General features: G+C 37.6%; 1 protein-coding gene across 2 annotated transcripts; it reads right to left on the bottom strand.

Moving 5' to 3' along the window:
- Window positions 1-2,688: 2,688 nt before the first annotated feature.
- zup1 (zinc finger containing ubiquitin peptidase 1) lies at window positions 2,689-14,659 on the bottom strand. Of its 2 annotated transcripts, XM_012963061.3 has the most exons (10): window positions 14,247-14,659; window positions 13,221-13,953; window positions 12,391-12,498; window positions 9,959-10,077; window positions 9,331-9,499; window positions 8,968-9,156; window positions 8,154-8,322; window positions 5,911-6,062; window positions 4,146-4,366; window positions 2,689-2,879 (listed from the first exon to the last, which is right to left on the bottom strand). In XM_012963061.3, the coding sequence occupies exons 2-10, from the start codon at window positions 13,885-13,887 to the stop codon at window positions 2,832-2,834; spliced, it is 1,842 nt and encodes a 613-aa protein (XP_012818515.2). In that variant the 5' UTR covers window positions 13,888-13,953; window positions 14,247-14,659; the 3' UTR covers window positions 2,689-2,831. The 2 variants fall into 2 exon arrangements, with proteins under 2 accessions (XP_012818515.2, NP_001017224.1); NM_001017224.2 differs by lacking the exon at window positions 14,247-14,659 and having other exon boundaries at window positions 13,221-13,901.
- Between the last annotated feature and the right edge of the window lie 382 nt (window positions 14,660-15,041).

Genomic DNA, 15,041 nt, shown 5'->3' with positions numbered 1-15,041 from the left:
ATTTGCTATAATTGTAGAAGCAGGGTTCATGTATGGACAAGAACTCTCAACCCACAGCTTAAACTTCCTCTTGAAGGGAAACCCAGGATAAACGACAGGAAGGCTGGCCAGAAAATTCTAGTGTCTGATAACAATTCAAGTGCACTACCCAAATAATTATAGTTGTGGTGCATTAATCCTCTCAGATGTTCCACAAGTCTGATGTAATCACAAATCAGGAGAGAATGAGGAGAGCTTTTGGCATGCAGTATGTTATTGCTGAATACCAGACATGTATCCAGGGCTGAAACTGGGGGGTACACAACCAGAGACCCTTTCCGCACACCCAGGCACTCCAAAAATTGAATGCTCGGTGCACACTGCTGGAGGGATCGGCACCCTCCCAATTCCTATATAGCAACAAAAGCAAGTGGCACTCAGAGCTGCAAACAAGGGAAGAAACCCTTTGAAATTTTTATTGCGGAGGTGCAACGTTTGAATTATAGAGCTGCAAACAAGCATGCTTGATAAAGGGGTCATTTTTGCCCCGAAACGTTGCACCAGCCACTTGCTTTTGTTGCTATACTGAAACTGGGGGTAGGCAGAAGAGGCACCTGCCTAGGGCGCAACAGTGAGGGGGTGCTAGGTAGGTACCTCTGTTGCCAACCCCTATTCCTGGATCTCACCCCCCCCCAGCTGATTTCCCGGCACTCCCCCCTCTACTGCGTCCCCACGTGTGCACAGGAAGCGGTGGGGGCAAGGTGGCGGCCTGGCGACTTGGCCAGCCTCTGCATGTATCAGGTCTTTTATGTGCTTTTTCAAGTGCAGGGGTCCCTAACCTTCTTTACCCATGAGTCACATTCAATTGTAGAAAGATTTGGGGAGCAACATAAGCATGAAAAATGTACCTGGGGGTATCAACTAAGGGGTATGATAGGATATTTGGTAGCTTCTATGTGGACTGGCAGCCTACAGGAGAGTCTGTTTGGCAGAACACCTGGTTTTTATGCAACCAAAACTTGCCTCCAAGCCAAGAATTCACAATTAAGCACCTGTTTGAGGCCAAGTCACTGGTTGGGGACTACTAATCTAGTGTAAAACAATACAGAATGTGGTGACCTTTTAAACACACCTCTCAGCCCACCCCTAAGTGTTTTTCCGCTTGCCGAAAATATCCGCCCTACGCCTCGTCTGACATCAGCCTTGAAAAATAATAGTACATAATGCATGTTAGCCATGTTGCAGTTTCTGAGGGTAAGCGCTACACTAGCAATTATTAACCTTAACATTATGTTTCATTTGTCTATGCTGCTGGCGCATTCTATTTTCATGACCTGCATGGATAAAATGAAAAAATCAGTATCATAGATATGGTTCTAGGTTCAAGAAGGCCTGTAAGCCTTGGCATTATATTGCTCTTTATTCTACACAACTATGCTACCTTCTTTGTCAGCTTTTCAAATAATTACATTTTCATTATTCTGCAGTGAAAATAAAGCTACGTGTTCTTTAACGTGTATGTTACTTGCACCTGTGGTGGCATTTATGTCCCCAAATTCGTGATTTCAGACACAGTGGGCTCAAAGCTTTAAAGGAACAGTAACAGGACTGAAAGTTTATTTGAAGTTATATCATGGGCGGATATATTTATATCTAAGTTGTTTCTATGATGTTAATTCCATATGATTTACAGATTTGGTACCATGACTGTTAATTTAGACTATGTAGTGCAGCATAAAGAGTGTGCAGACGTAGAAATATACTAGCAAAGAAAGCTGCTAATTTTCTCGACAAGTGGTTCCCAAATTTTTGGCTGGTCCCCAAGGGTGGTTCAGAACATTTTCTTGGGGAAGAAGGGGGGCTCAGCATGAATGCCATTGGGCTTGAATCATAGGAAGCCCTGAAAGCCCATTTTGAAGGTCAGATAGGAAGACACTTATTTGCAACCCTAGATGTTGTTTGGTATATCAGCCATTCAGCTATAGTTCAGTTGTTTCCATATATCTACAATATATATACTATTTATGAAGTATGGTATGTCGTGACCAAATCCCATACCCCCCTCTAAAAAATTGAAAGCATAGTTCTAAAGGTTTAGGTATGATGCATTTAAATAATAAAGGGTTGCTGCCCATAAGCCCCATATAAAATCAGTCTATGTAATACCAAAATCAATACACAACAAGCATTTGGCTAAATACTGCAACAAAAGACTTGAACCAAATTGAATTTTAAGCAAAATACCAAATGAAAATTACAAAAATAAAAGCCATCAGTTGATCTTTGTGATAGGGCAGATTTTAACAGGGAATATTTATCGGCATTCAAAATCAAGTTTCTTGAGCCAACAATATGTGAATTAGAATTTGCATTTTCAAAACTTGAATTTTCGAGATTTATTAAATGCCAAAACACTGGAATATAACAAAAATTGGCATCTAAAAGCTGAAGCATTCATGTAGTGGTCAATTGGAGCTATATTACCAAAATTCAACCTCACTGAAAATAATAAGTCGATTTGGATTTGACTGCATTCTAGTTGTTCTTTTCAAGTTTTTACACAATCAAGGTTTCCAGATTTAAAAAAAAAAATAAATAAATAAATCTGCCTATAAGGTTTTGATAAATCTGTAATACAATGTCCTTTTATGTACAGTTTTGAATAGAGCCATCTAACTGAGCAGTTGAAGAACCACAGACAAATGAAACTTCAGATATAAACTTTTAATATTAATACCAAAAATAGATCTGCTTTTAAAAACTAATATTTCTCATAATAAATATAAAAACAAATGTTGGATATTACATACATTTTTATTTTATACAATGGAATAATAGAAATGCTCTTTTCTCTATGGAATCCTTTCAGCTCTGAAGACTTTTGAATCTTGTAGTCGGACCTGTAAGTAAACAAAAGTGAAAAAAAAAAAGTTGTCAGCTTGAAACAAGGGAGCAGCAAATAAGTTAACGTTGCATTTAATGTGGTCTAGTTAATGTCTCATCCCACTCTGCAAATTCCACATTAACTTGCTAAAAAGAACTACTACTCCAAGGCAACAGGCTAGAGAAGCCTACTTAACTAAAATGCTCTTTTCATATAGTATGATTATACCATACTATGGGCTGAAAGGCTAAATAATGCCCATCCTGCTGTATGGGGGTGAAGCCAATACAGTTTTAAAAGACCTAAAACTTAAAGGACATGTAAACCCCCCACACAAAAATGTAATCAGTGAACAGCCTGAAATCTTTCAATATCTGCCACACTGGTTGTCCAGAGGTTAACAGTAAGGCTACAGCATCTCATTAATCACTTAGCTTTCCTTCTCCTCCTGAAACCGACTCAGCCCCTTCCATCAGGACTTTGCTTTGATTTTTGGCCTGCCAGACATGCTCAGTTGTTTAAAGCTCAGATTACTAAACACGTCCCCAGTCTAGCAGCCAGTGAAGAGATGGCATTTCCGGTTCCCATAGAAACTCAGCTCTAGCTGCCTGCTTCAATTTTTTTCTCCTAACTTCCTCTCCTGAGCTCATCCCAAACAAAGCAGAAATTTTTATCAAAAACAGTTCTGCCTGTGTGAGCCTGTATTCTTGCCAAATAAGGGTCTGTGAGTGTGTATGCTGTTTGCAGATTTAAATGTATCTGATTATGTATCAGAGGAAAAATGTGATGGTGCTAGCAAACAGTAGCTCCTCATCTTCTTTTCTGTCGATTCACTGAATGTGTATACACTGATTTTTTGGCCATACAACTTACTTGGCAATGACCTTATTGTATAAAAAGAATCATCTTAAGCGTGGCTACCTTTAATTCGGAGTCCCGTACCTTTCATATCTCTTATTGGATGCATGGGTCTACCAACTAAGTTATAAGCCTAATTTGACAAAATGAAATAATTACATTATTGCCTGTGATTTTCATATTGGTAGAATTATCTACTCTGTAGGTTCCCAGAAACAAGGGCAACTATTTTCAAATGATGTATTCTTATCCATGCATACAATCTCACAACACTATTTTAGAATGATGTCTATAATAAACAAAGCTGCCATGTGCATAAAGGTATTGACAACATCAGGGGAATACGACACTAAAGCAAGGAAAACTTCATCTTAAAGAAAAACTGTGGCATTATAGAAATGAGGTAAATAGGTAAAATATTTACTGCTTTTCCTTCTGGAGAGAGTGTTCCATCTACTGCCACAATCTGGTACTGCTTGTGCTTCAGGCTCCCCACAAATTTCCGCAGACCTTTAAGAGCAGCACCATCTACATTCTGTTTTAATAGTTTTTGCATATTTTCAGAAGAGCACCCAGGATCAAAAATTAAAAGGCAAAAGGTGTTATTCTTTCGCTCCTCTATTCCCACAATTGTTCGGCTGTGACCTGTGTCCATTAAACAGATATTACTGTTATTATCACAATAAAAACACATCTACTATCTATACTAAATCTTTATCCATAAACAGCAGTTGAAGCTAATTAGCTTAAAACTGAAATTTCCATCTCTTAGAGGCTGATTTACTAACCCACGAACGGGTCGAAATGAGTCCGATTGCGTTTTTTTCGTAAAGATCGGTATTTTGCGATTTTTTCGTATGTTTTTCGATTTTTTCGGCGTCTTTACGAATTTTTCGTTACTAATACGATTTTTGCGTAAAAACGCGAGTTTTTCGTAGCCATTACGAAAGTTGCGTAAAATCTTGCGATTTTTCGTAGCGTTAAAACTTGCGCAAAAAGTTGCGCTTTTTTCGTAGCGTTAAAACTTACGCGAAACTTCGCACCTTTTAAGTTTTAACGCTACGAAAAAGGCGCAACTTTTCGCGTAAGTTTTAACGCTACGGAAAAATCGCAAGATTTTACGCAACTTTCGTAAAGGCTACGAAAAACTCGCGTTTTTACGCAAAAATCGTATTGGTAACGAAAAATTCGTAAAGACGCCGAAAAAATCGCAAAACATACGAAAAAGTCGCAAAATGTTCGTTTTCAAGTAGGAACTTTTCCAATTCGGGTCGGATTCGTGGGTTAGTAAATCAGCCCCTTAGTGTGATTGTATCTACCAATATTTATTCTGAAACATGATTGTGAATTATTGATCATTCACAATACTGTCCAGATGAATAACTCATATAACAACAGGGTTTATTTATCTGCAATTGTGATAATACCCCTAAATGAGGCTGCACATATATAATTTAAATGCCAAGCACAAGAAATGGCCCAATCCCTACTACAATGGCTGCTTGTGCCTTAATGCAATTTAATGCAATTGTGTTGAGTGCAAAAATGCATGAAGGCAAAACAATAATGAATAATGGGAGAAAACTCTGCATTATGGAAAAAACTTTGTAATATGCATCCAAAATTGCACTTTGCACACTGCACTTGATTTATAGAGGTCTTTCTTTTTAAAGATTCCCTTTGATACAACAAACCATAAAGAACAGCTCATATTATGTCTATCCAGGACAGAAAGAAACCTTATAACCCAGTTTGAAGAGCACAACCCCAATCAGGTGTCACATTAAACTTGTTCAGAAGCAGTAATATTTCAGACTTTTTTAATGAAACCTAATGTTTTCTCTGTATTTTCTGCAACATCATAACATTTTATTCGGTTTACAGTTCACCTTTATTTCAGAACTATTTATGTATCATTTTGTATGCTTAAGTAAAGGGGAAACATACCACTAAGCACCAAGTTTAACTGAGCATATCATTATACATCACGTATGAGGATATATTTTATAGGTTATTGCTTTTGAGTATTATTTATATGTTTAGCAGCTGCCATGCCTTAATGCAATGTTCACCATGTTTGTGATTTACTATTGCAGGAAGTGAAAATCCACATTTCAGTACGCTACATTTTTAAGCATTTATGGTACTTAATTACTGCAGACTACTCCTGTCAGAAGGATTCCAAATACCTTGATGTTGTAAGTAAATTGGCAGCTTGGTGGTACAAACCACCTTGCCTACTACAGGCCCTTCCGAAGCATAATACTTCAGCACCCAGTCGAATAACAAAGGATGTGTTCCTGATGAACTGCTTGGCTGATGGAAATCAATAATTCGACACCTACACAGATAAAAACAAACATAAAATAGAAACGATGCACAGTGATTTCATTCAATATGACAGAGCTCCTTTCAGACAATGGTCTTACTAGAAGCATTCTGGAGTAAATATAGTTTTTGTATGGTTTCCCCATACATAAAAAAGCAGATGTTTGCTAAAATAAATAATAAAAAAAAAAACAACAACAGCAAACATACAGTAGTAAGTGACGCTTGCCCTTTGCCAACTGGTCTGCACAAGTGATGTTCAGGTATATTCAAAATTGTCAGATAAGGCAGACAATTATGCCACACATTAGCTGACAGGAAATTATAATGGCATAGGTTGAGCCTCCATATACTTATTCTGGAGTCTAATGATACAGATCATGGGGCAAGTGTTCCTATCATTGCAAGTTATGGATTTGGTTAGGACAGCAGAAAAACAAGGTCCACACAAGATGCCAGAAAGAAAACTAAAGAATACCATGCATGGAAAGAACCACAGACTAAGCCTAAGCCTAGTTAAAAAGTTTATATTCTGGACATAAAATTTATTCCATCACATTAAAAAGTATGGGGCTTTAGAATTAAGTTAAAATAAACCAACGGGAGTGGAACGGCTGTGCGACCCATCAGGTTTGTGTTCTTCTTTCTTTCTCTTCTTTAATTATTAATATGACTTAATTTTCCTATTGAATGTTATTGTCTCCCCACCCCAACCACATGTGATGACATAACAGAAGACCAATAGTAACTGTTCCAGAATGGTAGCACACTATATTGAAAATCCCAATAAAGCGGACTCTACATGACTAAATTGGTTTCCACATGCAGTCATCAGAACTACTTTTCACAGCGACGGGAAGGAGACAGCATCTAACAGGGACATACAGTTTATGGCCGTGCTACCAATAACATAACAGGTATCCAGAGAGGAATATCTGGGGCCTGAATGGATGCATTATGTCACACGTGTTTTCTTTCTTTACCCCCCTTTATTATGTGATATAAAATGTCTATGTTCATAAATAAAGAATATACAAAAAAAAAGTATGGGGCTGATTCACTAAAGGCCGAAAAAAAGTGTGTTACTTATAGCATTTGTTAAAAATATTATCACTTCTTATATTTGGAGAATTAACGATTGATTCACAAAAAAAGACACTTGTCTGAATTAAGAAGCCATTTTATTGTCGCTATTTATGTTGCGATGACATATTTTTAAGCGATATTTTAAAGCATGCAATATATTTATTGGTTATTTCGTAGCACGCGATATTAGCGCACGTAACCGTTTCTGAAAACCACTGCTCTGAAAATTACCATTTCCCTGATAACTGGAGGATGCATCACTCTAGGGCGAACAGATACTTGATTCTCTTCTTCAGATTCCAGAAAAAATCTGACAGCAACCTCCATCTTGTCACCACAATCACCAGCTGCAATGTCTACTCCTTGGAGGCGTTAAGTTTCACAGTAATTATCATCTCATTTTATGCCTTTAACACTTCAAATATATCTGTGAATTATGCATTATTATTATTTCTATTAAATAATTACCGCAATGCGATGGAAATAACACTTTGCACATGCGATATGAGTAGTAAAGTATGCAAAAGTACTTGATGAATCAGTACTTAATTAATGAACACTTTTTAACACATAAAACTATGTGTTAAGCGTTAACAACCTTTAGTGAATCGGCCTCTATGTGTCTCAATTTGTCTGGGTACAGATTAGGAGGAATCAATAGTCAATATAGCACTGCACTCCACAGGTCACTTCCAATGTAAAGGTCACATTCAGGTGACCTTCCTCAGGACCACTATAGTTTTTTTTTATCCAAATAAAGCATTTTCTTATAAACTGTGGAGTGCAGTACTACTAACTATATATTCTTACTTCATAGAATGAGCAAAAAAACAAAGAAAAAACCCACCAATTATGGTAGGACCAGGTACAAAAAAGACATATAGACAAGTGGAAGGGGGCAATGTATCATAAGACTGACCCGGCAAATCAAGAAGGTGCAATACCTTTTTGTTAAATGGAATACTTTAACAGATGGTTGGGCACTAAATAGAATAAATGATTGTATATAATAGCTTACTTTAGCTGGAGTGATGTCAGCAGACAGTAAATTTCACATGCTCCAATCCAAGCCTTGGTACCTTGTAATTTGCCATTAAAATGAGAAGCACCTTGAGGGTCAAAACCTTCCTTCCACGCATCTTCAATCATAGACTGGATCTTTGGAATACAAGGTATTGACCTACAGGCTGATTTAAAAAGATCATGTTTAATTATCTTCTGGACAATAGAGAAATACAACATTTTAATTTCCCTTGTTAAAGAAAAATTGCCAGAGTTCTTTCAGTTTGCACAAGAAGGCTAGCAATTCTGAGGCACTACCGTAAGGGTGATCAGTGATGGCTAACCTCCAAGAGCTTTTAGAACTCTAGTGGCTCAAGAACTTCAAGAGGGTTTATTTTAGGATGTTTTGACTGGAACCTTGCTGTAATTTGTGGTCCACAGAAGCAGCTGCCTGTATATTTTTAAATTCCTTTGTCTCTGTGTTCTTTTTACATTCATGACTTGTGTTAGTAAATAGTTAGTTAAGTATCAATTTCCCAGGATGATCACCACTATGGAACAGCAGTCATCTGACAAAATCAGTTCAAATTAGCAAGACTGTAAGACTTAGAGAGTAGAGCTGTATATTGGAAAAACAATTGAAAAATGCTATTTATTATATAAAAACTTGGCTTGATATATTACATTTGTTTACAAAAGTACCTGCTGATTATATTATAATATTTTCCTCTTATCAAAACTTACATTACCAAACTAGTGTGTATACATATAATAATATTATCGATAATAAATAAATAAAGAAATAAAATCACATGTGCACAGAACCCCACCTTGCAAGCAGTTATGGTAAGCATCATTCAGCAAAAGGGAAGAAAGAAGCATCTGGAAATTCCGGAAGCCACAGCCCCAACCTTTATCCCCTGAAGAGTTACTGAAGTGGTCTAAGTTTGAGCATAGCCAAACACGAGTAACTTCATGGGCTGCATTACGATAATATCTAGTCAAAGCTTCTATAACACCTTAAGGAAAAATAAATACATTAGAAAACATTAATACATTTTTGTATTTTTCAAGCTAAAACCCCCCCCCCAAAAATGTAAAAGCTATCAAAATGTAAATCAAGAATGTGTATTTCATTACAGTCACAAATATTAAATTGTACGTAAACATTAAAATTAGTATTTTTGGCAAACCCGAAGTCTTAGTTCTTCCATCATCCACACCAGTAGCCAACGACTCCATCATCTGTGCTCTGTGCAAGTGAAACTCCATGGGCTGCATCCTTCCCCTTCCAACTGCCCTTTCCATATTGTGAAGGGATTGCTGCTTGTAACCTCCAGAGTTGTCTAATCCAAATAGTTGCTGTCGCAGAACATTTTTATTATCATTTTTCATCAGGCCAAACCTTCATCATTTAAAAGAAATAACTAATAAACTTCACCATGTTGAATGCTTTTTATTTCAGTTGTGTTTCTTTTCTTTTTATGCATTTGTATTTGTAGGAGAAACTATGAAATGAACCAAAGTTCATGACAAAAAGACCAAAGAAACAAAGATATACAACCATCTGTGTAGACAGATAACCCTCACATTATCCAACTCTTAGGTCTACTGGCCATAACTAATGCTGCTAACTCATTTTCAAAACATGACTTTTTATATTTTATAATATGTTATCATTGAGGGACATAATATCTTCAATATATGCAATACAGATAATACACAATGCAAACTAGTGGTTTTCTACAGAACTAAACAAACTTAAAAAAGAAATGAAAAAGGGCACAAGTGTATAAAACGTGACCTGTAAAACCAGAATACCTGTAATTTCTGGAACTCTTCCTTCTCTCGTTGTGACTCTTCAGCTCTTCTTTGATGGTCTTCCTCTTCCTGAAGCTGTCTTGCCAAATTCTGATCAGTGGAGGTTTTAGCTGAAGCTCCTGTGAATCCCCAAATTACATTATGGTACAGTAACAACATTTGCAGATTAGTGCTGTACTTTCCTCCCCTTCGTGTACCTGCACGCAAGCCGAAGCTATAGTTTTCAGGGCAGATACACAGGGATGTAGAAGGGAGCAGATTAACTTCTTTCAGCCTGCAGAAAATACACAGGCTGAGAGAAACTGAGGTGACCATGGCCTTAGGGGCTAGAGGATAACAACTATTTATTGCAAGTTAAACAAAATCACAAGATGAAAATAGAAAAGAGTCTGAATAAAGTAACCCACCACAGTCCAGGGGGTGCTTAGGTGCACTGCCTTAGCTTTCAGCTAAGGGGGCAGATAATATTGGTAAAAAATACGAGAAATTTAGACATGAATGTGAACAAATTCCAGGATTTTATTTTGCACAGACATATGCAAAAGAGACATATGCAAAAGAGTCACAAAGCCTATGACTATGGGGTATTGAAAGAACAAAGGCTGCTCTTGTTTGTGCAATTAAAATCCTGAAATTTGTTTACATGCCTGTCTGAAAAATTGCTTATTTGAGTGCTTTCTCATATTTGTTACGAAGATAAAGGAAAGGTCAAATTTTTAAATATATGCACGTATGGCAATAAATGTACTTAAAACGTGGCCAATTGCTTTTCATTTTGCTATCAACCATTTGTTTCCATGCTATATTATGATCATGGGAAAACAAGAACAGGTTTACGGAATCTTGTAACCATAATTGCAACCAAGGGCGTGCAAACACATGTCTTATTACAAACTATGTAAAAAGCAATAAAAAAAGAAAGTGTACAATTAGAACAAGCAATTGGCACAGGAAATAGATAGAGCCTCAAATGGGGGGGGGGGGGGGGCTCCAACTCAAAAGGAAAATATAGGAAATGTTAAAGAATAACAGAAGAAAAAGGGCACACTAAATCGGTAAGTAGTGTGCCCTTTTTTCTTTTATTCTTTAACATTTTCAATATTTAAAGAAAACTTGGAAGAAACTCTTAAGGCAATGGCACCCCTGGCCCCACATCAAGTGCAGGTGACAAAGCTCCCAACATTACCTTCCCACTGGCATTAATGTAAATCGCCGGTGAGAAAAAAATATGCGTCACATATGCTTTCCATTTTCATTAATTCTATTAGGAAGGGAAGTTAGGACAATTTGTTGCCCGTGCTGGAGAAGATTTCTCTAATGCAAGAAAGAAGCCATGCAAATAGAACTACAACATGTAAGAAATTGGCATGCACTGTTCTTATGGCATTTCTATGGTAACAAGCTGTCCATACATACATACAGTTGTTTATTTGCTTACTGAAAAACCTATATCCAGATAATTTAAATACAAAGTTTGACTGGACAACAGTTGTGAACTATAACAACCTTGTAGTAAAACTTTACACAAAGTTCTGTGCCCAACCATAAACTATAAAGAAATATCTACAGTACTTAAAATAAAGGCAATGACATATGACTAGGAAAACTCAATGCTATATATTTGCTAGTGTTTTTAAATACGCCCACTGCACCTTAAAAATATGTGTTCTAGTTTATTATCATGGCAAACTGACACAGCTACAACAGTGCTGAACCCATTGCTTTTAAACACTTGAAATGATGACATGTATAAGTCCAGAATTCATGCAACACCTGCAATCTTTCCAAAATGTGATTGCTTAATGACATGTGTCTAGTGCATGTTCAAATCTATATCTACAATATATATGCATACATCATGATCTTCAATTAAACTAAAACAAAAAGCAATATACTTCTTTTAAAGGAAACGTAACTCTAAATTTTTTTAAGTAAAAAAGCTATTCTACCCTGCACCAATAACTGCCCTATCCTGCAAATCACTTAGTATTTTAAATGCTGTAATAGAAAATACCTGCTAAAACTTGGCTTCCTGTCAATTGAACTACGGCAATACGGCGAAAGAAGGAGCTGCATCCAATATGCGACGATCGATTGATCGAGCCTAGCCTTCTTTCTGTATAGGAAGGAGTCAGGCTAGGCTTGATCAATTGATCGTCGCATAGTGGATGCAGCTCCCTCCTTCACCGTATCGCCATAGTTCAATTGACAGGAAGCCAAGTTTTAGCAGGTATTTTCTATTAAAGCATTTAAAATTAGTTAAAAGCATTTAAAAGTGGTTTGCAGGATAGGGCAGCTTTTTTACTTAAAAAAAATTTAGTGTTACTTTTCCTTTAATGCTATTTCTATACTGGTTTGTTGCTACTTAGTTAACCAATGTGTTTAATAAAAAAAAAAAATGCTTTAACAGAAATAATTTATGAAAAGATCACCTTCATCACAGCTGCTTTCTTCCAAATGTAGGTTTACGTGCTCTTCTAAGATCTGACTATTTGCACACACAAGGGTGCACAATGGACACTCGTACTGTCTGCAATCATCTGGTAATGCAAGACAACAGCAAAATTACATGGGTGACAAAGCTTTTTAGGTAAAAACAAATACACTGTATCAAAATGAACTAGCAGGAGACTTGGCTTTCACTCCATCTTAAATCTTCGTTATAGGTATATTTAATATTTAAATACTTGCCACATTAAAGGAGACAAATCATGTGAAAATTAAGAATGTACCAGTGCATTATATTTCTCTAAATATAGAAGGATTGTGCTAACAAAAGTTGTGTTTAGGACGGATTTATTGAGAAATTCCCCAAAAACCCTACAAGTCCCGCCCATCTGTTCCACTTCTTGCTGGCTGAATTCTATGGATGATCAGGGGTGCACTCAGCACACTGAACTGTAAGATAGGAACCAATAAGCAGCTAGGCTGGCCTGATAGAGAACTGCTGCCTGTCTTTGCTTATGTGACTGCAGGACTGCGATTGGCTACTCCCCTACTACCGTGCTTCTGGCAGGGACAGTTAGGACACACCTACCCCTCATCTGAAATACAGACAGGAACCTGTGAGGATCTATAGGGAGCTCCAATTAGGGGCCATTTTTACAGATAGTCATGCAAATTAATACATATAAGAAATTATAAATAATCCATAACCTATGTTTTTAGTAATTTCCTTGGTATGCAGTTTTATATTTCTATGAAACTTTTATGATAGCAATAAACACAGTTTAATATTGAATGTAAAGATCAATCCTTCCACCTTTAGTAGGTGTTCCCAGAAGATCTGCATGTTCAGTCTTGACATGACATTCTAGTTCTTCCAGAGAAGCTTTTACTTCACAACAGAAAGGGCACTCTGGAACAAAGTCCATGTCACAGGAAGGTGGAGGGGTAACAGACTGGGACTGAACATCAAAATTTGTATTGTCACAAATTTCTCTAACAGAGTCAACATCATATACAGAAGGCTCAGAACAAGCAGCACCAGCGGTAAGGTCTATGATAGTATTTGTAGGTTGTGCAACAGAAGAAGATTTAGAAGTAGAAAGACAATGAATTCTGCTGAATTGTGGACATTCATTATTTAGGTTGTTTTGAAGATTGTTCTCATTGGGTTGGGAAGGGACAGAAAGCCTGGGTTTGTCTGCAATCAATGCTTCGTGGTCCCTAGTGTCGGAATCCTGTAAAGCTCTACGACCAGCAGAGTTATCAATGATGCCCTCAGATGTATTTTGCTCATCCTCACTCCACACCTCCAATATGTCCTCATGGGCTGCGTGAATATGGAAGTTCAGTTCATCATACGATAATCCAGCCAGGGGGCAGAAAGGGCAACAAGCATCCTGCTCCATGTGAGCAAGCAGCAAATGGCTCTTCATGTCATTTTCAGAGTGCACCTCCTGAGTGCAGATGTCACAAATGAGCATGTTTTATGTCACCTTACTGAGCTGGAGAGACTTCACAAATCATAAAAGGATTCACACATCTGGAAACTGGATAAAAGAAGAAACAGGCTATTAGCTAATAGGTATACTAAATAAATATGTTTGTGCATAAATGCCGTCTTAAAGAGAAATATATAGCCTATAGCATGTTCAGTAGGACAAATGTCTAGAATAAACAAAATGATTATAGCAAAGGCAAAATGTAAACAATGCTATATGTTGGAGAGTGTGGTAGTGCAAACAGGTATATTTGTCCTAGAACTGATATGTGTGTGTGTGTGTGTGTGTATATATATTGTCTTTATGAACATTGGCAAAAGAAGTAAACCGCAGCGCCTTACCCCAATCCTCGACTTTCGTTTCCCAGACTGACAGGGATTTCAATTTAGAACTAAACTCGTGACGTCACCCAGGCGCCACAGCGCATAGGTGTCATCACTTCCGGGTTAGGTTTATTAGACAAATAAAGTACCAAATACCAATAAAAGTAAATTTCTGACACTGAGGCGTGACGGGTTACTGATGAACTGCCAAACTTTCCTCTCTACAAGACTGTCCCTAATGCTCTTGCAAGTAATGGGCAATACACATAGTGGTGCTAAGCGATGGCTGTGCCGTAGCCTCTGCAGAGATGCTGTGCGGCTCATTCTGGTTTCAGGTTCTGCCATATTGTCACTGCCAGAGAGCGCCGGGATAGGCGTTTTTTTTTACAGAGACTTGACAACAGCTTGTCGTCTCACGGTATGATGGGAATTGTAGTCCCTGCCGTGGTGTAACAACAGCGCCCACTGGAGGGGAGTGTGGGAACCGAGCGGGAGGGCGCTGAGCTTGAGCTCTGATAATATTGTTAAGTGCAATAGGCCTGACTTTTTAAAGGCCTGAATTACATGGCAGATCTTTGTCTCGCAAAACCTCATCATGCAACTAGACATGATAGCATAAATGCTACACAATCTGATCTGAGGTGCTGTAGAATAAAATATGATTGGATACAATGGGAAATGTTTCCTGTTTAAGCATGTGTATCTGGCATTCAGTGTCCTTCTTTAAGAAACAACTCTACCACCTTTAATGTTCAAGATGAAACTGCACACTGCAAGCTGTCTCTCCTCCAGATCACATGACTGGCTAAACTT

Source organism: Xenopus tropicalis, chromosome 5 (genome assembly GCF_000004195.4).
Source record: "Xenopus tropicalis strain Nigerian chromosome 5, UCB_Xtro_10.0, whole genome shotgun sequence".
Classification (NCBI taxonomy): Eukaryota; Metazoa; Chordata; class Amphibia; order Anura; family Pipidae; genus Xenopus; species Xenopus tropicalis.
The sequence above is the reverse complement of the archived record's forward strand: the minus strand, read 5'-3'. Positions and strand labels throughout refer to the sequence as shown.